At 49.2% G+C, this 26,361-nt stretch overlaps 1 protein-coding gene across 1 annotated transcript in view; it reads left to right on the top strand.

The window, feature by feature from the left end:
- LOC138453804 (zinc finger protein 11-like) overlaps positions 1–26,361 on the top strand; it is a 2,054,811-nt gene that overhangs the window by 738,727 nt on the left and 1,289,723 nt on the right. Inside the window, exon 6 of the mRNA XM_069606980.1 lies at positions 9,433–9,549. Coding sequence (XP_069463081.1) covers positions 9,433–9,549 — 117 coding nt within the window. The remainder of the gene's footprint in view (positions 1–9,432; positions 9,550–26,361) is intronic.

Genomic DNA, 26,361 nt, shown 5'->3' on the forward strand with positions numbered 1-26,361 from the left:
TGGGCTTAAGGCCAAGGACAAGTCTTGTATTCCTGTTTTGGATGAGTTTCAAAGTGTGGAGAGTGGAGGCAGGCAGATTTAGAAAGAGGCTGTTGTAATATTCCAGTCTAGAGAGAACCAGTGCTCTTGAGACAGTGAGCTTCTGGGGGAAGGAGAGGAATGAAAGAATACCCCTGAGGAGGTGCAGTTGGTATTGGTTTTTTGGAGACGTCAGAGATGTGTGGAGAGAAGGAGAGCGTGGAATCGAAGATGACTTCAAGGTTCTTAGCCTCACAGGTGGGAGCAGGAAGGGGGCCAAGGGAGGACGGCCAGAGAGTGGCAGGAACGGAAGGTACAGGAGTGCCAATGAGAAGGATCTCTGTCTTACTGGCATTAAGGCAGGGGTCATTGGCGGCACACCACTTCTGGATTGCAGACAGACAGTCAGAGATGAGGGAGGGAGAGGAGGTAGCTGAGGTGAGCCTGAAAATGAGCTGAGTGTCATCCGCATAGCACTGAAAGTTGGAACAGAGAGCTACTATGCGGAGACAAGGGGTGCCAGGTATTGGTTGAAGAGCCTTCAAAGTCTAATACTGTCTAGGACTCATTGAGGCTGGTAATTGTGCATGAGGAAGGCTTAAAAACTGAACTGAAGCCAACGGACGCTGTACGTGCTATATATACTGACAATGAGGTTGACTCGACTGACTTCCTGTAGTCTTCAGACTCCCTCTTCTTCATCCCAGTTCTATAGTGGTGTTTCCCATGGGTTGTCTGCATTACTCTCTGATGCATCTTCCTCATCCCAGTACTTTGTGTAGTTTCAGGGGGAATTTTAGGAAAGGGACAGCAATATCCTAGAAAGGCTGAGGGAGGGTATGGTAAGTCAATATCAGGAAAGGGGGGGATTCCGTGTCTCGCCCTTTGACACCCTCTCCTCAATCTCCAAGAACCCTCTGCCCAGGTGATCCTCCCTTGCTAGTCCACCCCCAGAGTCGGTATTCAAAAGCAATGGCCCTTCCCTGGCCACCTGAACAGAATATCCCTGGTGAGCAGTTGTGAGAGTGCCTTCAGGTTATTCATACTCTGCAATATTTCAACTATTCTTCATTTTTGTCGTAACTACTTATCCCATCAATAGTTATAGTGAGAGGGCAACATGGCTCAATCCAGAAAGATCAAATCTCCACCAACAGAAAGTTTGAACGCTAATACTTAAGGCCGACTGAATCTGAGGAACTGTAATAGGGTCAGCAGAGGATCATTCTTGACAGGGCCTTGATCTCAGACAAATGGATAAATCCTGAGGACATAGGTACCTATATCCAGCCTGAATGTCTCCCATCCCGCTTCCAATTCCTTGCAGCCCACCGGTGCAATCATATGGGATCCATCACACATGTGATCATTCTCTCTCATTATTTGCATTGTCGTCAGAACAGCCCCACCTGGGAACCACCTGGCAAATGACAAAAGGTACCTTGTGTTAGCGTGTTCATTGTGCTTGCCTCACACATGTACCCAAAATGGTGCCAACAAAGCTGTAACAGCCACAGACGAGCATCTGCCTATCCTACTACTAACATGCCTTGTTCTTCTTTCACATCTGAACACAATGCAGAACTGAGTACCCATACTGCACTCCATATAGGATAGTCTGTATGTTGTAGAATGCTTCCTGTGATCTTGATCTCTAAATTCATTCCCCTGAAATACAGAGAACAGGTGGTGTTACCCACAATCCCCCTTCTCCCTGACTTGAGATCCTCTCTAGCCCTACCCATCCACATCACAAAGACAACCGCCAGCCACCTTTAACCCTATAAGGCTTCACTATCTATTCAGATAGAATTACTGAGTGCGTTGAGATCAACATGCCCACAGGACTTGCCAGCAAAGGATATCTCTAATCAGTCAGATGGACATCCCAATCACATCTTCTCTGATAGATATTTTAGCAATAACAGAGTCAAAGTCTAGAAAAGGCAGGGTAACATTGAGTCTATATATAAAAAAATAAGTAATGTACCAATGGGCATGGGGAAAACCATGAAATGAAGAGTCTGGCCCAGGTGGTTTTCCTCTTCAGGTTTTACATTTAAAATAAATGTGTTTCTGCCTCATCATGACGTTATCCCTGTACATCTAAGCCTAGTGTTTAATATTTTCTTTTACATTTTAGCAGACTTTGGTCAGAGTGCCACTCTGCCTCCAGGTATTGCTTGATGCTAAAACCTGGACTGCGCATGTGTGCCTAAATTGCTGAGTACTGACATTTGGCCTGCCTTGGGTGACTGGGGCAAGGTCTCTGAACTTGGCCCAGTGGATCGTGCCAGTCTGTACTAGCCCTGATAATGGGCTTCAGGGGTGGAGGCGCTATATCCATCCCCTTGGGAGGATATGACCGGACGTACGTGTTCAATGCCATTTCCACCTGGAAACACTCCACCATGTGACAATGGGAACCTTTGTCCAAACGGGAGGTGGGAATAGCATCCAGGAAGACAAACTTAATGTTTCTCGAAGGTTTGGGGTCCAGCATCTGAGAACACATAAAAAGGGAAGGTCTGGAGGCAGGGTGCGTTATTTAGTTGGTTGGGAATGGATTAATGACTAGGATGCTGTCAGTTTGCCTTGCAAGCAAACTTGAATAAAAATGTTGCCTAATCATAACCGAAAATTAGGCCAAGTCTTTTTGGCGATCACAGATTGGTGCCACGACTCAGACCTGTCGTTAGAGCTTGAAAGATCTATACGCTGGAAGACCTTATTGCTGGAAGAGCTGCATGTTTTCTGTTGGCTCACTGGTGCCATTCTTCTGCACTGCTCCAGTGTTAGAACTAGTGTTAGAACTATGTAGTTCGAGCATCTGGCATTGTCCTGGAGCATCGTCTCTGCCTTCTCGAGTACAGTGTTGTGCAGACACGGTAAAGGTTGCCGTTTGGCACTGCTGGGGAGGCCATTTTTGGGATCTTTGTTGCTGCCACACTCAGTCCTGTGCGGCAGTCTGGAGCTGAAGATGAGGCAGAGCGGACCCGGCATTGGACTGTCGGACACTAGGAGATAGCCTTGGGATAAGTTGTGGCTGAGTAGGAAGAGAAGAGCCCGATGTCTGGAATTCAGTTGGGCTGTCCAGTCATTTGGTCGACTACAAACTGGTCGAAAACCAAATGGTCGAATTTTTTTATTTTATTTATATATGTGTTTTGTGGGTTTTCGTGTAGAAAAAAAAAAGAAAAAAAAAGGGGTTGGGAGGGGGGACCCCCCCAAAAAAAACCAAAAAAGGGGTGAAAATAAAAAAAAAAATTCGACCATTTGGTTTTCGACCAAATTGATTCGACCAGTTGTCCAGTCGACCAATTATTTTTGACCAAATGACTGGCAACCTTCAGTTGGACGTATGCACGGATGTTCTATCCTGCTCTATGCGTCTCGGAAAACTATAACTTAAGTGGACTGGATTGTATGGCTTTCCGGGGAATGGGTTTGTCATCACTTAAGAGGTAGTCCAGCCACCCCTGTTTATCTTGTTTTGTTTCTTTGACATTTGCAGACTTTGCCTCCCACCCATGCTGTGCGATGTATATTGTGGGATGGGATGGATATATTTTGTCCTGCAATGTGCAGGTTTGCAGGACCTTCCTTACTCTGTCAAACACTTGTGTACAGGAGCGCTATAAATGACTTGTATCATATCATTCTGGATCATCGGGACATGTTTTTCCTGTTTTGGTTCCTTTTTGTTTTTGCTCTCTTTTTCTGTGCTCTATTCTAAATGATCACCATTTCTTAATTTGTACCAATTAATTTTTTACTGTAAAGTGCTTAGGTATATGCGCTGTGGAAATAAATAAGCAATAACATTGACTTGCATCCCCGGACCGGTGGGTTGCGTCCTCTCAAACACACCACGTACACAATGAGAAAAGATAGAAGTCATGCATAGCCGCTCTGTGGAGCTGAGGGTTTTCACTTAGATGATTGGGCAAAAGGGAGATCCGTTAGGTGATATGTGAACATGGGTAGAAATCCTGGGTTGGTTAACAATTGATCTTTCCTGGGTTATTGTGGTGGTCCTGAATTAGCACGCCGGGAGGAAGGAGGTGGCAGACATCCGCTCTGCCAATCAGGAAGAGCCAGGTGGCCTTCCAGCCAATCAGGGAGCTCGGAAAGCAGGCTTTACCTCATGATAAATCTTGCATTCCGAGTCCCCTGACCAGCAGGAGGCCACCACTTACCCCTCCAGGAAGAAGGCAAGTCCTTCCACGTCCCAACCTTCATCACCAATTTGTACCTCCCCTGCCCCACTTACCTTAACCTGCCTGGTCCCTTGCAGATGCCTGGAACACTGTATTCCAGCGCTTCCCAGCGGCGCCAATGGCCTCCTTGGAAGGGAAGAAGGGACTACATGTAGTTCTCTTCTCCCTTGACCATGGCAGCCTCCTTGGTTTGTATTTTTTTTAAAGTTGAGAAACAGCAATTGTACCGTTTCTCAACTTTTATTTAAAAAACTATTACCATCCCAGAAAAACATGTACGTAGCTAATAGCAATAAACCTCTCCAGGCGAGGGACTTTAATGGGTCTAGTACTGCCCGGGGCTCACTTTAAGGAACTGCCCATCATGGTTTATTTCTTAAATAGCTCTGGCAACATAATCCGAACAGTGATCTAGTTACGCTGATCTTGTAACAAACCCTGCAGGTTTCAGATATATGTCTGAATTTGATTTGAATGCATTTAGGTCATGTTATGTTATGTTATGTTATTTTGCACTTATATAGCGCCTTATATACCATTGGTATGGTCTGAAGGCGCTGGTAGGTTGAATGCCCTTGGGAACCGGAGTTCTGGTCAGTAGAGGGATTAGCGAGAGTCCAAAGGTGCGTGTGCGCACCAGGTATGTGTGCAGCTGGTGCGGAGTTCCTGTGGTAGGTGCTTCTTAGCGGTAGGTGTGGTGGCTGAGAGATCAGGGTTATGTGTTCGATCTGGCCAGAGTTATCCAGACCGAAAGTGGCTGCGTTAGGCCTGAGGAGAACGCCTGGCTGGGGGTGTGAGACCAGCAATGTTTACTTAAGAGTGATGGGTAGTGAGCGGTAGATGTTGATATGAGAACAGTTATACCGAATGGTGTCATAGTATCCCTGTGTTCTAGTTGAGTGGTGGTGTAAGGAGAGAGTAAGCATGGGGTGTGATATGAGGTATGCTCTTTCAAAGGTTCTATGCATTCCAAAGCATAATACGGACGTTATGCAATTCAGAGCGGTTGGGTTCGTTCTAAGCATACATCTATTCCACATATTCGTCCGCACCGCTCACTCATCCGCTTCACATACTCATCCGCTTTACATATTCAGTCACATACTCAACCGCTTCTCCACATTCAGGCGCTCTCCACACTCATCCGCTCTCCACACTCATCCGCTCTCCACCCTCATCTATTCCACATATTCGTCCGCACCGCACACACGTCTGCCTCACCTACTCATCTGCATCGCTCACTCGTCCGCTTCATATACTCATCCGCTTTACATATTCGGTCACATACTCAGCCGCTCCTGCACATTCAGCCGCTCTCCACACTCATCCGCTCTCCACACTCATCCGCTCTCCACACTCATCCGCTCTCCACCCTCATCTATTCCACATATTCGTCCGCACCACACACAGGTCTGCTTCACCTTCTCATCTGGACCGCTCACTCGTCCGCTTCACATACTCATCCGCTTTACATATTCAGTCACATACTCAACCGCTCCTCCACATTCAGCCGCTCTCCACACTCATCCGCTCTCCACACTCATCCGCTCTCCACACTCATCCGCTCTCCACCCTCATCTATTCCACATATTCGTCCGCACCGCACACACGTCTGCCTTACCTACTCATCTGCACCGCTCACTCGTCCGCTTCATATACTCATCCGCTTTACATATTCGGTCACATACTCAGCCGCTCCTGCACATTCAGCCGCTCCTTCACACTCAGTCGCTCCTCCATCATCATCCGCTCTCCACTCATCCGCTCTCCACACTCGTCTGCTCTCCACACTCGTCCGCTCTCCACACTCGTCCGCTCTCCACACTCATCCGCTCTCCACACTCATCCCCTCTTCGCATCTATCCGCTCTCCATACACATTCGCTTTCTATACTCATCTGTTCTCTGTACTCATCAGCCTTCACACTCATCGGCCCTCCACAATCATCGGTCCTCCACACTCATCGGTCCTCCACACTCGTCCGCCAACCGCATTATTCCTCTGCACTCGACCATACTCGTCCGCTCTACACCCTCATCCGCTATACACGCTCATCCGCTCTATACACTCATCCGCTCTACATACTCATCCGTTTTTAGACTCATCCGCTCTTCGTACTCGTCTGCTCTCTACACTGGTCCGCTCTTTACACTTATTCGCTCTCCATACTCATCGGCCCTACACATTCATGGGCCCTCTTCACTCAGCCGCCAACCGCATTAATCCTCTACACTCGTCCACATTCAGCCGCTCTCCACACTCAGCCGCTCTCCACACTCAGCCGCTCTGCACATTCCTCCATTCTGCACTCTCCTCTGCAGGTTCCTCCGTTCTCCCCTCTTTTTCGTTCTCATCACTCCTCCTTTCTCCACGCCCCTCAGCTCTCCACACTCAACCGTTCTCTATACTCAACCGCCCTCACCATTCATTCGATCTCTATACTCGTTCGTTCTCCACACTCATCCACCCTTCACACTCATCTGCCCTCGACACTCATTTACCAACCACATTAGTCCTCTATGATCTCCACGCCCATCCGCTTTCCACATTCATCTTTTCTCCACAGTCATCCGCTCTTCACACTCATCCGCCCTCCACGCTCATCCGCCTTCCACGCTCATCCGCCTTCCACGCTCATCCGCCTTCCACGCTCATCCGCCTTCCACGCTCATCCGCTCTCTACACTCATCCGCTCTCTACACTCATCCGCTCTCTACACTCATCTGCTCTCTACACTCATCCGCTCTCCACACTCATCCGCTCTCCATACTCATCCGCTCTCCTTACTCATCCGCTCTCCTGCGCTTTCCGCGCTCATCCGCTCTCATCATTAGTTTGCTCGTTTAGTACTGTTTGTATTTTTAGTTTACATTCGAGTTTATTTAGCTATAAATTTTTGCTTCGGGTTAATTGCTGGGTCGGTGTTATTGTGAAGAAGCTAATTTGGAACCGATTAGTCTTAGGGGAAGAGCCAGGTTTTCAGTAGTTTGCGGAAGGCCGTTAAGTCTTCAGTTAGGCGGATGTCGGATGGGAGCGAGTTCCACAGGGTTGGGGCTAGGGCTGAGAATGACAATCCGCCTAACCTGACTGAGTTTGTCTTAGGAATTACAAGGAGGCCGGCTGAGCTTGATCTTAGGGTGCGAGTGGGGTGGTAAGGTATTAGCTTGTCTTGAAGATATTGAGGTCCAGTTACTGGTAAGAGTAGGCATCCCTAGTAAGCCTGTCTTTTCTCTGTGTTTCTATTCTAGATGGGTAAAATAGAACAGGGTCTGGTGAGATAGTAACACCCGATATAAATAGGGAAAGACAGATGCGTTAAGGCTTAGTGCCCCATAGCCTTTTCAGGACCACTCAGCTGAGTCTCTGGTAAATTCCCACCTCCCTTCTCAGCACCTCAAAGGACACAACTTCACATGCGCACCCAAATCCCCTAGAGGGAACATTTAATTTAGATTAATTGGTAGCACTCCGCCTTAGAAGAACAAAAGCGTAACACACTGGGGGGGGGGCACTTGCAACTTGGTTAGAAGCAGCAACGCTATGCACAATCACTGCAAGATTAAAGCACTGAGAGAAGTCAACAACAGATTGCGAGTACAGATAACATTTAGATGGGCCAGAGGTTCGTCAGAGAAATCAACACACCTGTTGTGAAGGCATCATGAAGTAGAGAGAGACAACAGTTTCAGAATTGATTCTCAAGATCTTTATTAACTTAAAAGGCAGGATGGACTAAGGCCTAACTTACGCTATGCTAAGGTGGGATTTCCCTACCTGATAGAAAAATAAGGATAGTCTGTGTCGTAAAGTCCAAATCCAAAACCTATACTTGCCCTCACAACTACCTGCATATAATGTGTTGGGATATCAGTATCACAATGAATAGTATTCAAAATACAATTCAGAGCTTCTTTCTGCTCTTGGCTTGTAATCAGCTTCCCCTTCCCCTCGTTCAAAACAGTTCACAGGATCTCAGGGTTCCCTTCCCTGGGAGTTCAAATCTTCCAGCTTTTCAAAACAACACAATTCCTCAGGAGACTTCCCAGCTCTTTTGACATCAGTTCAAAACAACACAATTCCTTGGGGCACTTCCCAGCTCTTTGATATTAGTATTTTTCACCACTTCACATAGGCAGTTCTGTATCTTGACTTTAAAAACACATACTAGGTGATTGCAAAACACAAGCTTCTTTATGTATACTTTCATTGGCTTTTCCATAGAGGGGGGCACTCAGTCTAGGTGCAGTTGTCGGACCACACGGTCCACTCATTTTCAGGTTATAAGTAAAAAAAATGTTTGCTGCCCCATCAGGACGATAGCCCTGTACCCATAATCTTAGAGTTGTATATTTCCTAATAATTCTTAGCAGACTTTGGTTAGGGCTCTAATCTGCCCCTATTGGCAGGAATTGCTGGATGCTATAATCTGGACTGTGAATGTGCATCTAAATTGCTTGGCATGGCAATTTGACTTCCACGGATGACTGGGGCAAGGTCTCTGAACTTGAGCCAGTGGATCGTGCCGGTATGTACCCTCCCGGACAATGGATTTCACATTACCGCTGGTAAGCGTCATGGCAGTGGAGACCCTACACCGCTCACCTGAGAAGGATGTGACCGGAAGTAAATGTGAGCTACAATCTTTACCTGGCTCCACACCACGTGACCTGTAATAGACCTAGATATTGAGGATGGACTTGTCCCCTATTAACAGTGGGAACTTTTGTTCAAACGGGTGGTGGGAATAGCTTGCCGGAAGACCAATTTAGCATCTATCAAATCTTTTGTGTCAAGCCTCTCAATGTATAAAAAGAGCAGGCTTGGAAGGGTTGGTGGGTTAATTGCTTGGGAATGGGTTAATGTATAGGATGCTGTCCGTTTGTCTTGTTTTTTTTTTTAAGTTTGCTACAATAAGAGCGCCCTTTTGCAAGCACTTATTCCGCTATGGGCTTTATTAGGACATGAAATGGAGTGACGACAGCAGACATGCATGTCTGATGCCACAGGTCAACCCAAATCTACTTGAGAAAACAAACATTTTTGTTTAAATTTGTATTCTTTTTTCATTGTTGTTCTTAATGCACTATATTCAAGCAAGTGTATTCAGTAAAAGAGAGAACAATAGCAAGCTACAATATTTACAGATGCCTGAGGCTAATTACAGTTGTGAACCAAATTTCCCTTTCTTTTTTAGGCTCTATGTTTCTTGGACCTACGCTTATTTTAGGGAAGAAAGAAGATCCAGATGCTTGTTTAATCGATCAGGAGTCAACTGAAGGAAGTGTTACATGTGGAAATGATCCTACCTGTGGTAACTAACCATGCCTCCTGGCTTGCACATATTATGATCACTTAGTGAGGTCTGAATGGCTGATTATGCCTTGTAAAATGGTATAATATTGCTCCTTTGATTTTCTGCTATTACCACTTCACAGTACAGCCTTTGAAGCATGCTTCTCCCTTTTTCTCCCTACAGTTTACTTTTTCTCCCACAAGATCCTTTCCAATATGCTGAGTGTCTACATGGTACTTAATAAACTAACTACAAAAAATATATTAGTACTCCATCTAGTAGAGACTGTAATTCTTGGCTCTACAAGGGGATAATTGCATAAACACACAGTGAAGAAATTACATTTCCCTTATTTTAGTTGAGTTTAGTTTTTTATTTCTAAAGCGCACTTAACCCTCAGGTATCAAGGCGCTTTAGCTTGGTTACAGATGCATGATAATTTCCAATGTTTCAGCGTTACAGATACAAATCAATCCACAAGTCAATGTGTTACAAAGTTACAGAGTTACAGAACTATAGATACGTATCAATCCCCAAGTCATTGAGTTACAGCAAAACAAACTATGGAAATACAGAGAAAAATAAGAATTAAATCAGTACAGAAACAAGACATTCATACAATAGATTAACTGAGTGTACAGTTACTGTCATAAGTCAGCAGCTAATTAGCGAAGTAATGTATGTCAAGAGATTATATGGCAGGTAATGGTACATTACGGCTAGTAATACAGTTTTAGGGCTGCAATTATTGGGAGAAGAGACAAGTTTTTACCCTAGATCTAAAGGCCCAGAAAGATGGTCTGGCTCTGATGGCAGTGGGGAGAGAGTTCCAACATTTGGCTGCTAGCACTAGGAAGATTGAGCCCCCTGTCGTTTTTAGATTATGCTTGGGTATATTAAGGCACTGTAAGTATGATGGTCTAATGAGTCTGGTAGAGGAATGTCTTGAGAATTTGTCAGTTAAGTATTGGGGGCTGTGTTGGCCAAAAATGTGTGAGTAATGACAAGTGAGCTTAGTTTGATTATATCTCTTACTGGAAGCCAAAGTGCATCTCGTCTGAAGTATCATATGTGGCTGGAGCGTGGTATGTTCAGAGCAGAGTGAAGGGTGTTGTTCGCCCCTTAGGTTTTCAAGTCGTTGTCTTGGGCAGAACGCACACATTAGGGACTCTACTGCAATTAGACAATTCGGGCCAACAAAGATATAATATTCTGATTAATACATTAATTTTGCTGGGAGCACTTAAGGTGAAAAACACCAAACATGTTCCTAAGATCTCCAGGCTTCTTCTTCCTCATCTGCCCCAGGTGCTTTGTAACTGCCACGTATAAACAGCTGACTGTGAGATGCCCTCTAACACCCAAAGATGTAGAGGGAAGCAGTTTCTCAACTGAGCTGTTATCAGTGCAAGACCAGTAGAATGTTGAAATTGTGGTCTCTGACTGGTAATAAAGCACAGAAACAGCCAGCAAAGCAAGGGCAATTTCAACAGCAGCAGCACTGTTACCAGTTAGCGAAGACCACTGCTGAAATCATTACCCCCCTGTCCATCTTCATCTTCCCAGTCCATCTTCCTCTTCCCAGCCCTTACTCTATAAAGGCCATTTACCTACCTCAGAGAGATACAAAACTGCTTTTTTAATAGTTTCCTACCCCTTCCTCCTATAAGGGGGCTTCTCACATTCATGACTTCCTGTTTTTTATTTGCGTGATGGCGGTTCATAAGAAGGCTGAAGGGCCAGGTGATTTTTGGGAGGGTTTGGGGGGTTTGGTGGTGAGGTGGGAAAGTAGAGTTCAGGATTCTAGCTCAGTAAGTATGAATCTCCCAGGTAAGTCAGAGAGGTTGAATGATGGTCAGAGATGCGGACGGGGGGGGTCGATGGGTTCACAGGTTAAACTGGGTGCGAATAAAGCATTGTCGTGCCAGCAGCCCAATGCCAAAGTAGACTACCAATTTTCCTCACAGATGGGGGTTGATGGAGTTGGAATAAAATATCCCCCTGAGAGATAGCGATGGGGCCACCTGGTTCTCGACATTCCCCCAAACCCAGCGTTGAAGGGGTAAGGATGATGTGGAGGGAAACTCTTCACTGGAGGTCGAGTTGGCTTCTCACCAAATCAGATTACTGCGCTCTGTGGCCTTTAAATCGGTTGGTCCTCACTACAGGGTTGCTAGGAAGGTAGGTCTTGCAATTGGCATGGCTAAGGAAATGTCGGAGCACAGTGTGCTTTCCTCATCCTGCTCTGAGTCGCTGCATGGCAGGAAAATGCAAAGGGGGGAAAAGAAAGCAGCTCTGCTCAATTCCTTCATCAAAGAGACCCTTATGGTGGAGCAAGCAGCCAGAGGGCAGTCCAAAAGAAGGAAAAGGGACCCTACTTCATCACCCTCCTCATCTAACTGTGAGGAACAATCCAAACCTATGGAAAATCCTCCGAACTGCAAGCAGTAGATACGTCCTTGACCACGTTTCAGCCTGCATGAAGTTTGAGTAACCTGACTCAGATGTGGCAGACGATCCTACGAGTCAGTAATTTGAAGAGAAGATCAAGAAGGATTTTCTATCATCGCAACCATTAAATGAAAGCTCCTAAAGGAATGGCGTGATCCAGAGAAAATACTGTTCCTCACTTCATGAATGAGCTGTATCCCCTGGAACGTGATGAAAAGCTGCCAGTTTCCAGTGAGGTTGACTCCTTGCTCTACAGCCTTACAGCCTGGGCCTCCATAGCCCCTGAGGAAGCAGCTGTAAGGGGTCTGATCGATTGCAAAGTAGAAGCAGCCCTCAAAAACAATGTCACTAGACCACAAGGGGGCGCAGGCAACATGGACGCCTGAACGCCATCCTCCTTCGGAACCCCAGCATAATACTGATCCTTAACAGCTTCGCCCAGCCCGCAGGTTAAATCGACCCCAGGAAAAGAAGTTGGAAGTGGCCAGCTACATTTCTTTGCACTCCCGGCGAAAATCAGACCAGCAGAAGTCGAGTTCCAGCCTCCGTCATCAGTGCCCCAGGGCACCACATCAGACCACGTGGTGAAACTGCGTGTCGGCAGCAGGGCGCGGGTGCAAGCCCAAAAGGGCCTGAGGGAACATTACCCAGGACCTTGCAGCTAGCCGGCCCTCCCCTCAACACCCCGGGAGCTTCCCGGACGGGCCATGCTTGGAGCGTACTGCTCCCCCCATCCAACGAGGAGGAAGCCCGCAGACACCCAGACATCAGCAGTGCTGTGCTGAGCAGCCTTCTCGGCAGAGACCACTGTGGGCATAACAGCAGGGACCCAGCTCAGTGCGGGCCAGCCAGTAGCCTGCAGCTCCACAGTAAAACCACGTCACCCCGTTTTTGGGGAACCCAGCGGTAAGAGTCGGACAGGGGAGGTGGGGGACAATTCCAATACCGCATCTCCAAACATAGTGGTCCCCCTCACTGCCCACCTACCAGCAAGGACGCTTTACTGTAGGGGAAAGTAAATTGAGGAAGGACACTGGTAAGGAAGCAAGCAAGCTCTCCCCCAGATACACCGCTGGCCTGTGACACCCTCATCAAAGGACCCGCTCTGACTCCCGCTCACAAAGCGCAGGCCTCTCACACACTTTTAGCCGGGCACGACAGCCTTTGAGCCACAAGCAGTGCATGATATGCACTTGCGTACGCGACCACGGGTGGTACCAATCTGCCGGGAGAGAGGAAGCAATACCCATGTACTCGCACATACAGGTCTAGGCAGTGAAAAACCTGCACAGAGAGCTGCCAGTCAGGGGGCAAAGGTGCAGGCCCTGAATGTGCCTGTCCACAGCCATCCCTCATTGGGTGCTCATCAGCCTGATCAAGCAGAAGGAGGCCCGAGAGTCCTAATAACACAGGCCTTTGCCCTGAGCACGCCTGGCAGGCTGAATTCCAAAACGCGCCCCACATATTAGGCAACAATGCTGTAGTGAAAGTGTGCACACCAAGCATCGGAGCCGGTCCCTAAACCTGGCAGCTCAGACAGGCTATAAGTGAGAAAGTGCCCCATAGAGAATAAAGAAAACAGAAAAGGGGAACGCAGCTCCAGAGCTTTCTCATTGAGTCAGATCCAGAGACCCCGCAGGACACCAAGTGGACAACCCCACCGCTGGGACCCTCACTCCCCACATAACCAGCGCAGAAGCCATCACCCGCCGCAAACCACGGACGACACCTCTCTGCACGGGAAGTCCATGGTAAATCCAAATTGTCTACTCGCCTAAAGTCCGCACCATGAGACGATCCCAGTGACAGCGAGTAAACACAAAGACCGCTGGAGTCGCACCATCTTGTCCCGCCCTGCGGCTGTGGTCTCTTCCACACTTCCCCAGGGTCCGTAGTACCCAAGAAGTACCCAACAGCAACAAAGCGAAGCGCCAGGGACGGTATCGGCCGTGGATCAAATCTCCCCCCACAACACATGAAGACAGGCCCTCCAGGCGTGCTCCAGTGGATGGTAAAGCATAAGCAGTCAGACCTGGAACCCACGACAACCTTGAAACTACAAAAGTTCCAGAGAGAGTCTGGGGTCATGGCGTACACTCAAGCTCAGAGAGCCTCACTGATCCCGGAAGGAGACCTGGAGGCCTCCACAAAAGCTAATGTCCGCCTCCTGCTGGATGAAATCCAATACCCTCAGCAGCAACATTATCGCTACTGTCAATGCACTCCGGGAAAGAGATCACAAAGTGGAAGATAAAGTGGAAGCCCTGGAGAATTACCAGCAATCTGCGGAAATGTTAGAAATGAGTGTCGAGAGCCGCCTACAAGACTTGGAACAAAGGAACTTTCACCTGGAAGCGAAGTAGACGAGATCGAAAATAGGGAGCAGAGATCGAATATCCACATTCAGGGTCTGGCCGATGCCCCAGATGAGACGCCTGCAAGCCTAGAGAGGAAGGTGAAAGCGCTGGTGAACTCTCTTTTCCTAACACCTCCGGCCCCAGCGCTGGAGTTTGTAGGGTCCACCGAGCGGGTGCCCCCCCCCCCCGGGAGGCCCAAGATCGATCCTAGCAAAATGGTGCTAATACAGGCAAACAGTGGAGATCATAAGGCTAGCAAGAGAACGGGATGTTATAGCATTCGAGAACTCCAGAGTCAAGATCTATCAGGACCTCTCCGCCGCCACACTCGCCCAGTGTCAAGCTTGCCGCCCCCTGACCACATGGCTGTGTGAACGAGACACACGATACAGATGGCATTACCCCGTTGCACTCACGTTCAGTTTCGCAAACCAGTACTACAGAGTGGTCTCGGGAGATGAAGCAGCACAGGTTCTGAAGGGACTGCAGACAAGGGATACCACGACGGAGGAGGAAGATGAACTGCCAACCCTGTTGGATCCCACACAAAGGCCACAGGGACCTAACCCACGACGAGAGCGAGCAAAAGGCTCGAGGAAAGTTAAGAGACCTGATCCCTCGTAGAACTAACCAATCATTAGAGATGTGACCAAATGGTATTACTGTAGACCGGAGAGCCAGTTGCTTACCCAGAGGAGGAGAGGACCGAGTTGCATTGACCTCTCAGCGGGACAAGGCACCTGATCCCGTGTCGGTCTAAGCACCACCCTCCCTGGGCCCTCGTGCGTCTGCAAGCTGATCTGTGCATCACACACACGAGTCACGACGTTGAGTGGTCCTATGTTAATCACCAGGGTGTCTCCAAGCCCAATGATTTCTTTCTTTTCCTTCTTCTACTTGTCTTTATATTTTCTTGTAAGGGGTGTGGAGGGCGGAGCGAGGGGTAGGGGGTCATCGTGTCTGATACATCACACTCTTTCTATTTCTCCTTTCTCGTTTTTTTTCGGTGTGGGAAGGGGTGGAGTGGGAGGGAAGCACAACTTCACTTTAGCTGCTTTCGCAACAGCGAACACTTGGCCGGGGGAAACACAGTCTCTACGGGGACATGCAGAAGGACGGTACCATGGACCAAATCCAGCATGCCAGAACCCACGCAGTTCAACAATAAAAGCGTTACATAAGTATGGGGGCACTGAGAGGAGACGGGGGATTCCACATCTTTGGCTAGCCACAGGAATCATATGGCACATAACAAAACATCGTGATGATGGCTGACACCATACACATAGGGTCCCTGAATGTCAAGGGTCTTAATTCACCCCAGAAGAGATCCATGCTCACACGGCTATTCCAACAATCCAAGCTGGACGTGCTCTTCATTCAGGAAACAAAATTCAGAAACCATGAGGAATTCTCTTTACGTGGCAGGTATGTGGGGGGACGCAATGGGCCTCAGGACCCGACAGGAGGGGAGGATTTGGCCTAATGTATCACAATTCTCTTGAGCTAAGCATCTTGCGGACCCACAAAGACCCAGGGGGGAGGTATCTAATAATCCACTGGACTATCAAAACAATGGACATCACCCTGTGCTCTGCATATGCCCCCAATACTCAGCAATTAGCCTTTTCTAGGGTCCTCCTCACACAGCTAGACAACGAAAGATCAGGATCTCTGATCGCGGAGGGGACTTCAAACAGATATCAGACCCAACGTTAGATCGAAGTCCGTTAGGGAGGGAGCAACTCCAGGTGTGTTCCGGGACTTAATACACAAGCATCTGTTGATAGATGCCTGGAGAACACAACACCACACACAGAAGTCCTACACATTTATTTTACCCTCCCCGAATAACACTTTCACTCGAATTGACTACATCTTCCTAGGGGGTGACCTGGAGCATCGCCTAGGGAACACAACGATAGAACCAATACGGTGGATCGACCATGACATGGTCACTGTGGGACTGGACCTGGGCCCCATCAACAGGGTGGACAGGCGTTGGATACGCATTGACACGCTCTTCAGGGACGGGCTCTTCTGGGAATCTCTGGACACGGAAATAAGAGAGTTTTTCCAGAGGAATGACACAAGCGACACCCCCGATCTACAGTGTGGGAAGCAGTAAAGGCCACCATAAGAGGTCTATTAATGGCTCAGGGGGCATCTGTCAAAATACTGAAGTTGCCCAAGGAGGCCCAACTAAAGAAACTAATACAGGAAAAGGAACGAGCCCTAGAACGCAATAAAGAAAGAGCCCCTGATCTCTTAACTGAAGCCAGGGAGCTCAGGCAGGAACTCAAGGACATTTGGCAAGGGAAAGCACTAGTCCACCTTAGGTACGTCAAACAGCGCTACTACGAAAAGGGAGACCAGGCCCACACACTTTCAGCTGCCAGACTCAGAAAGCAGAGGACGGAAAGGGCAGTGGCAAAGATAAGAACCCCATCAGGCAACACACTGACTGACACGACAGACTTAACAGCCCGTTTCGCCCGATATAAGAGCCCCAGCTCTCTGTTCCTGTCCCTCCTGTTTAACGATGTGATGACCACTGGGCGGGCCCCTCCCTCCTTCACTGAGGCCAGGATCGTTGTGATCCCAAAAGAGGGGAAAGACAAGGCTGAATGTGCCTCGTACAGACCCATTTCACTGTTAAATGTGGACGCCAAAATCTACGCTAGCATATTTGCCAGCAGGCTGAATAGAGTCCTCCCACACCGGATTCATAGTGATTAGGTCGGTTATGTTAGGGGGCGTCAGGGCCCGGACAACATCTGCAAAACGCTAGATCTAATGGCCTCCATGGAGCAGGGAGACGTCGACCCAACACTAATATTGGTTGACGCTGAGAATGCGTTCAACAGAGTGGATTGGCGCTTTATGGTCCATATCCTGAAACAGGGGGGCCTTGGGCTGGGCTGGATCCAGGGTACACAAGCACTCTATAAAAACACAACAGCAAGAGTCGTGGTTAACGGAGTGGCATACCCCCCATTTAACTTAACGAGAGGGACTAGGCAGGGCTGTCCTCTCTCGCCTTTAGTCTATGTACTGGTCATGGAACCACTCGCCCAGATAATCCGAAACGAGGAGAAAATACCGGGCTTTAGGAGATTTGGCAAATAATACAAACTGGCCTTATTTGTGGACGATGTTCTAGTCTACCTGACCCACCCTTCACACTCCATCCCGGCACTCCTAGCCACAATTGAGGAGTACGGCACATACTCGGGGTTCTGCATCAATTGCGACAAAACAGTAGCCCTACCGTTCAAAGAGGAAATAGCAAACCGTGACGCCCATCCAGGCAACTGGGGTTTAAAGACAGCGAGCTCCAACCTCTGATACTTAGGCATATCAATAACGAAACGTCTAAATGACCTGTACCAGGGGAATCGCAAACCGGTCTGGGTACAAATCAAACAAGACATTGAGGGCTGGGCCAAACTGCAACTCTCCTGGGCCGGTAGGCTCACAGCGGTCAAGATGAATGTGTTGCCCCGGCTCCTCTTCCTATTCCAATCCCTCCCAACCATCTTACCAGACTCCTTTCTCACTGAAGTTAAGAGAACCCTGCAAGCCTTCTTGGGGGACCACAAACGACCCCGCATTGCATACAGCACACTGATCCTGCCCAAAGAAAGGGGCGGTCTGGCATACCAAGACTTTCAGGAGTATTGCAGCGCAGCACCGCTCCGGGTCCTGGTGGACCATATAGGGGGAAACCAAAGACAAACAATGAGTCCACCTGGAGAATGGGTATTTCTCCCCAGTCACCCTGGGAGAGTGGCTTTGGGCTCCTCTAAGGTCATTCCCGCGTAGAGTTTTGGACCACCTGGTCCTGGGAGTGCTATGATCTATATGGAAGAAGGGGAACCCGTGCATGGCCGTCTCCCCTGAGTTGCATCTGGTCTCCCCCGATCAGGGAACTTCTCATAGACCCCATACGCTTTCAGCCACAATATGAGCAAGGGCTGGTTAGAGCAGGCCAGATGTGGAGGGAGGGAAACTTCCTATACAGAGACGAATTGGAACAGGCGCAGTCGGCCCTCAAAATAAGACTGTTGCCTTTTTTGCAAGTGAAAGGAGTCCTCACAGACTCGAGATGGAAAGACTAACTACACCGCCTTTAACCCCCTTTGAAAACATACTGAACACACACTCAGGGACTAGGGTCCTGATTGCGAAAATATACCAAGCCCTATTGGGGAGGGGGCATCTCCCGACGCCATGCACCCAAGCACAATGGGATGGATTACTTGGGTGGGAGGATAATCAGGAAGGCTGGCGAGCCATCTACCAAGCAGTCTGGAAGTTGACTGTAGCGGTCCAGTACAAAATGCACAACTGCAGGATCCTCACCCAATGGCACCTTACCCCTCAGCGCTTGGCCAAAATGTACGCAGGCACTAGCCCATATTGCTGGAGGGGATGCCACCAGATTAGCACGTACTGGCATCAATGGTGGGAATGCCCTCTCATACAGAAGGAAATGCTGGGATGGATCTATGAGATAGAAGGTATCAATAGAAATCTCTCCCCCCTCCTGGTTCTGTATGGGGTAGAAAAAGTAGAAGAGCAATATTGCGTGCTCCCACATATGCCAAGAATTCTGTTTTTAGCAGCACAAGTATGCACATAACTATAAAATGGAAAGCACCCAACTTGCCCACCCAACGGGACTGGCTATTCCAAGAGATCTACGAAATGGAAAGCCTCACAGCAGCACTCCAGGAAACCCACATCCACATTGACATGCAGTGGCTCCCCTTCCTTCAGTACTGGGAGGCAAACGCTGTGACCCCACAAGCTGAACATCAAGCCCCCATTGCAAGCTTGTGAACGGGCATCCGCAGACAGGGAGGCAGGGCCCTATAGGGAGCCCCAGTGCCAACTGATTCCCACAGACATACTAGCACAAATAGTGATGTGATGCCCCTTCAACACACACGAGAGTATACTCCTGCGAATGTCCTGTTGCTTTATTACTGAGGGTAATCCCCGAACCATCAGCAAATCTCAGCTTCTAGCTTATGCGTTGTGCTTTTTCTCTTTTCCTTAGACAATATTCCTTCTTTCTTCTTCTTTCTCTTTTTTTTTCTATCTTGCGTCACAAATGATAAATTGTTAACATTGTTATCGATTCTGTTACCGCTCCCCCTTGGGGGGATCCGATGTCATGTATGTACAGTTGAGCGTGGATCTGAATAAAACAAAAAAAACGATGTAATTCTTGCACATCTGGCCATGAGATCGTACAGCTATGCCTCTAAGGCAAAGCTCCTCCTAGAAGATTTCCAGCACTTCTATGATTTAATGGAGGCCCAGAGTGTACTGCTAGAGGTTGATTGAACAATGAGCATGCAGGCAGATTTATTTTCGGTTCTAGCATTCCATGGGGTGCAAGCAGCCACTATACTGATGTGATCCTCATCTGCAACCAGGAGACAGGTTCAGGTCCTTGACCGGAAGACAGAGTGCTCACAGGGGTATCAGGTAAAAATGTCCCCATATATAATGTCCCCATACATAATGACGCTGTGAAAAGCCATTGGCACCATTATATATGGTGACATTATGTATGGGGACGGATTGCGGGATGTCCCCTGCTCCCATTTAAAAAAAAAAAAAAAGAATAATAATATTGTAATATTGTCTCTGCAAAAAACAGTGGACCTCATTTCGAGTATGGAGGTAGCCATGCCGCTTTTAGCGGCATGGCTACCCCCATACCGGGTACCGGGTCCGGGTACCAGGAATGAGGAATTACCGGGCCGTTCAGACCTTGGAGGGCCCGGTAATTTCCTTTCCTGGGACCTGAACCCGGTACATCCCCATTCCCATTTGGGCCCCCATAGGGCTCAAAGGGAATGGGGAGGATGCTAACAACGGGCCCGTTAATGACATGCCCGTTGTTAGCGTCCTGGCCTGCTAGCGGGTCCCGCTAAGGACGTCTGGTTTTACCAGACGTCCTTAGCGGGATCCGCGAGCAGACCTCGTAATGAGGCGGTAGAGGGTTAACTGTTAGAGCGCTGTTAACCCTCTACCGCCTTCCTCGTAATGAGGCCCAGTGACTTTTTTGTCAAGCGACATTTTTGTGGGGACATTATTACATGGAACCCTCAGGTCGGTGCCGTTAAATGTTCCCTACTTGGCGGCCAAGCTTTTTGGAGATGATCTGGAGGACAACGTAGTCAAAGTCCACAAGCGGGACAAGCACAAGGGTCCTTCGGTGCAAGACCTGGTCGCATCCCCTAAGGTCTTTTCCTGAACACAACATCTCTCTCATTATTTGCATTGTCGTTAGAGCAGCCACACCTGGCAACCAGCTGACAAATGGGAAAAGGTACCTCATGTTAGCTTGTTCATTGTGCTTGCCTCACACATGTACACAAAATGGTGCCAACACAGCTGCAACAGCCACAGAGGAGCATCTGCCTTCCATGCTACTAACATGCCTTGTTCTTTTTTCCCATCTGAACACAATGCAGAACTGAGTACCCTTACTGCACTCCATATAGGATAGTCTGTATGTTGCAGAATGCTTCCTGTGATCTTGCTCTCTAAATTCCGCCCCCTGAAATACAGAGAACAGGTGGTGTTACCCACAATCCCCCTTCTCCCTGACTTGAGATCCTCTCTAGCCCTACCCATCCACATCACAAAGACAACCGCCACCCACCTTTAGCCCTCTAACGCTTGACTATCTATTCAGATAGAATTACTGAGTGCATTGAGATCACCATGCCCACAGAAATTGCCAGCAAAGGATATCTCTAATCAGTCAGATGGACATCCTCAATCACATCTTCTCTCATATATATTTTAGCAACAATAGAGTTAACGTCTAGAAAAGGCAGGGTAACATTGAGTCTCTATTTTTTTTTTAAAACGTATTTTATTGGTTTTGATAGAAAAAAGAAAAGAAAAACGTGCAATACAACAAGAAATCAACATTGGTTTGAACTGGGGAGGAGACGGTGAGGGGGAAAACAAGGGGGGGGGAACAAACAAATCAACAACAGTCTTCATGTTGTAGCAAACTTACAGTGGACGGGTGGGTTAGGGGCAGTGACCCAAAGTTTCAGGAAGCAAGAGGGGTCAAACACAGGGGTGGTTCCACCAATGCCGGCATCCGAGCAGTGTCAATGCAGTGGTGTGGGACTTCAGGGGGGTTTGTAGTCAGCGCTGAAGCGTATGTCTCTGAGGAGGGCCTTCCATGATTCCAAAGTGCCACCTTCGGTTTCGCCACTGTTCGTGATTCCTTCCTGCCAGGCCCTGGTTTCAGCTGTTGTCCATCTCTCGAGTTCTTTGAGCCATCTCTCTTGCCTGGGGCCCGACGGCGTCTTCCAGGCCATCGCTATTGTTCTTTTAGCCAGGATACATGAGATGTCCATTAATTTAACAGCGTGCTTGGATTTGCTAGGTCTGGGGTAGGTCCCCAGGAGGCACTCGCCAGGAGTCCATTCGTATCTTGTCATTCCGGCGTCCATGCAGGTCTGTTTGGCCTTGGACCACAGTGCCATCGCCTTGGTGCAGGTCCAGAACATGTGAATCACATCTGCTTTATCATTCCCGCACCAGGGGCATGCAGGGGAGGATGTCTTATTGAAGGAGGCAACCCTATGTGGGGTCATGTATGTCCTGTAAAGAACGTTCAATTGGATCTGGCCAAACCTGGTGTTCCTGGATACTTTTTTGGGAAATATCAGCGCTCTTTCCCATTCTTTATCTGAAATCGGGGTCTCAAGGTCCGCCTCCCATTTTGTCCTCAGATCTTCGCATTTAGGGTTGGTTTTATCACATAGTCTGCTGTAAAGCCTGGAGACAGGTCTCCAGCCGTCCGAGAGGTCATGCATCTCTTGTAGCAGAGGGTCAGGGGAGGGCTCCTCCGGCCATCCGGTCCATTGTTTCTTAGCAGTTTGTTTGAGGCGATGGTACCAGAGGAACTGGCCCGGGGGAATTCCATCGGCAGCCTTAAGAGATTCGAAATCCCTGAATTCTCCCTCCTCATACATGTCGCTCCATGTGTAAATGCCGGCCTCTTCCCACCTCCTTGCCGTAGAGATGTCTGCAGCCGTTCGACAGGTGTCTGCTAGGATGGGATTGTCCGGAGAGTATGGGTGTCGTATTCGCCTGATGCAGCAGGACCTGGCCCATATCTTTCTTCCCAGGTCAATCACCATGGAGGGGACCGGGGGTTGCCATGTAGGGTGCCATAGGATCTCCTTGGGGATCACATTGTCCAAGGGTTGCCTCAGCAGTTCGGTCTCTGCTGAAGGCTCATCCGAGAGCCATCTCGTTATGTGACTCAGCTGGGCAGCCAGGTAGTACAACTGGAGATCCGGTAACTTTATTCCGCCTTCTTTGTGTGGGAGAGAGAGGACGGACAGCGACAGTTTATGCCTGTGTGGGCCCCAAAGGAAGTCCCTGATGATGGCCTCCAGCTTCTTGAAGAAGGACGGTCTAATGTAATGGCAAATGTTTACGAAGAAATACAGGAATCGGGGGAGTACGATCATCTTGACAATCGCTGCCCTGCCCACCATGGCCAATGGGAGCTTGGACCAAAACTTTATAGAACTTCGGAGACTCGTGATGGCGGCCTCGGTGTTGTGTTCATGCATGAGTAGCGGGGTGTGGCTTATGTTGATCCCCAAATAACGGAACTGGACCAGTTGCCAGCTTATTCCTATCTCTGGGAGATTGTTTTCCGGAATGTTGCGTAAGCCCGCCAAGGGGAAGGCAGAGGACTTATTCCTACTAAAGCGGATCCCTGAGTACTTCGCATAGTTGTCCAGTATCTCCAACGCGGTTGGCGCGTTAACTTCGGGGGAGCTTAGGTAAAGAAGGACGTCGTCTGCATACAAGGATATTATGTGGTGTGCATTGCCCACCTTAATGCCAGCATCGAAAAGCTGCTGCCTGAAGTATAATGCAATCGGTTCCAGGCCCAGTATGTACAGCATGGGTGATAACGGGCAGCCCTGCCTTGTTCCCCTTTGTATATCCCAAGCCGCTGAAACCACTCTTCCCGTTCTTACTCTCGCCGTCGGGGAATTGTAGAGGACCTCAACCCACCTGATGAAGCCCCCTCCAAAGCCAAATCTTCTCAGGACCTCCCTGATCCACTCCCAGTATATGGAGTCGAAGGCCTTGATGGCGTCGAGCGACAACACCGCCAGGTCCTCGTCCCTGTCATATGTTTCGGCCATTACATGCTGCAACCTCCGGAGGTTAGCAGTGGTGTTGCGCCCAGGAACGAATCCGTTCTGATCTTCGTGAACGATGGAACCCACCACCCTGGCTAGCTTGCGGGCCAATATGGATGTGAGGATCTTGGCATCGTAGTTTAGCATAGCCAGAGGGCGATAGGACTCACAGTCGGTGGGCGATTTGTGTGGCTTGAGCATGGGGACTATTATGGTTTCCTTCATGGTGTTGGGGAGAATCCCATCCGTGTGTGCCTCCTGGTAGACCTCGTGGAGAACTGGGGCAAGGATGGACTCATACGCTTTATAGAACTCAGGTGGGAGGCCGTCACTGCCAGGGGCTTTGTTGTTGGAGAGGGACCTGATTGCCCCTTGAACGTCCTCAAGAGTGATCTCGGTTTCCAGCTCCTCTCTCTGTTCGAGCGAAATGTGGGGAAGTTCTATCTCCTCGAGTGTGTCTATGATGTCTGCAGCAGGAATCTGGGTCTTGTGGGTATACAGTTCTGTGTAGAATTTAGCAAAGGCTTCATTGATCCCTAGCTGAGTCGAGTGGGATGACCCATTAGCGTCCCGTATCTCCACTGGGAGATGTTTGGGGTGTTCCCGTTTGCAGAGCCATGCTAGTAGTCTTCCCGGTTTGTCCGATTCTTTATGAGATCTGGCGGTGTGCGTGGCGAAATCAAATTTTTCCAGTCTTTCCCATGCCTGCTGACATTCTGTGCGGGCTTCCTTCAGCTTGGTCTCTGTCTCCATAGAGTTATCGCATGTGGACTCCAGTCGGGAGATCTCAGCTTCCTGTGCTTCCAGGGTTCTCCGCAACTGCCTGCGAGTTCCGCCGGCTCTCGATATGATTTCGCCTCTGGTCACCACCTTCATTGCTTCCCATAATGTGCCCCAGGAGGGGACCGAACCGATGTTGTTCTCCAAGTATTCTTCCAATTTTTCGGCAAGGGTTTCCCTGAACTCGAGGTCCGCAAGTGCCGCGGTCGGCATCCTCCACATGGGGATCGGGGGTCTGGGGCCTCTCATTTGCCATAACATGGTCAGTGGGGAGTGGTCGGAGATCGTCCGCCCCAGGTATTCTGTGGTTGCTATGTGTGGGGTAAGTTCCTTATTGATGAACAGATAGTCAATTCTTGTGTGAACTCCGTGTGGAGCTGAGTAGTGGGAGTAGGACCTGTCGGTCGGATGGTGTTCCCTCCAGATGTCCACTAAGTTGAGTTGCTCCAGAGTTTCCCTCAAGGCACCGGATGTGAGGCTGCTCGGGCGTGGGGGGGGCAGCGATCTGTCTGCACTCGTGTCAGCAACACAGTTGAAGTCCCCTCCCCATATGAAGGTGCGGTCCCGGTACCGAGTCAGCTTCGTTATCAATGTGGCGAGGTACGCCGATATCCCGTGATGAGGGAAGTAAGAGTTGATGAAGCAGACTGGGGTTTGTTCCAATGTGCCCCAAATCGCTGTGAATCTCCCTTCTTTATCTTGTTCACTTCCCTCCATCTGGAAGGGGACGTCCGGGCTTATCCATATTAGCACCCCTCTGGCGTATTTAGAGTAGGGGGACCCTCTAACAGTCCCAGCCCATCGGTCTGCAATTTTAGACATGGCCTCCGTCGTGAGGTGAGTCTCTTGAAGGAGTGCAATGGAGATTTTCTTCCTCCTGAGGTAGGACTGTATACGATTGCGCCTGAGGTATGAGCCCATGCCCCGCACATTCCAGGTCATTACAGTAAGCTGTGCCGCCATCCGGTTCGAGTTTCAGATTTGGTGTGGGACTCTGGGGTCCGACTCCACTTTAGTCTTGTTCGGGTGGGCTGCAGGGGGGATACCACTGCATTTCGTTCATCGGTGTCATGTCCCAGACCCATCTCGGTCTGCGTTGGCAAAAGAGGCATGAAGATTGTACAACTAATAAAACTAACAACAAAACTTAAACTGGTGCGCCCAGCAACTACAACATTGTCGCGGTGCTCAGGCGCTCTCGAGCCGTCGGAGCCCATCCGGGAGTCGGGCGCGAGCTGGGTCAGGCAGGTGCCCAGACCGGGTAAATACTACGCTGGGGGTGGGGCAAGGGCCTGGCGGCAGAGCCGAACGAGGCCGTTTCCAAGTGAAAAAACTGTAGTTGGATTATCTTCTGTATTCCGGTCTCACGTGCGATGTTTCTTACATGGGGGTCGCTGGGGGGTTAGGTCTCAGTCTGTGAGTTGTCCTTGCCATCCGCCAGGTTATTATCCTCAAGCCACATGTTGGCCGCATCTGGGTTCTCGAGAAATACCACTCTCTCCTTGTAGACAACCCTTAGGCGCGATGGATAAAGTAGTCTATATTTTAGGTTCAGTTGTCGGAGCCGGGCTTTTATCGGGACAAATGAGTTCCGCTCTCTTTGTACCTTCTGCGTGTAGTCCGGATAAATGGAGATTTTGGAGTCTCCTCGCTCGATGGGGCCCCCCTCCCTGGATCGCCGTAAGATAGTTTCTCTGTCCTGAAAGTTCAGTATCTTAGCGATTATGGGTCTGGGGTGCGATCCGGGGGGAGGGCGCCTCTGAAGGGATCTGTGGGCCCTTTCGACAGAGAATCCCTGGGTCAATTTGCCGGCCCCTATTTCTTGTAGCAGAAGGGTTTCGACGAAGGATGTGGTATTTACTCCCTCGTTCCCCTCCGGGACCCCCAGGATCCTGATGTTGCTCCGTCTGGCCCGACCTTCGGCCTCCTCCGCCTTTTCCTCCAAAAAGGTGACTTTCCTCTTCAGGAGGACAACTTCGGACTTTATGGCTATGATGGCCGTGGAGGCTTCCTCTGCCGACTGTTCA

This window comes from Ambystoma mexicanum, chromosome 4p (genome assembly GCF_040938575.1).
Source record: "Ambystoma mexicanum isolate Mex_15411 chromosome 4p, UKY_AmexF1_1, whole genome shotgun sequence".
Taxonomy (NCBI): domain Eukaryota; kingdom Metazoa; phylum Chordata; class Amphibia; order Caudata; family Ambystomatidae; genus Ambystoma; species Ambystoma mexicanum.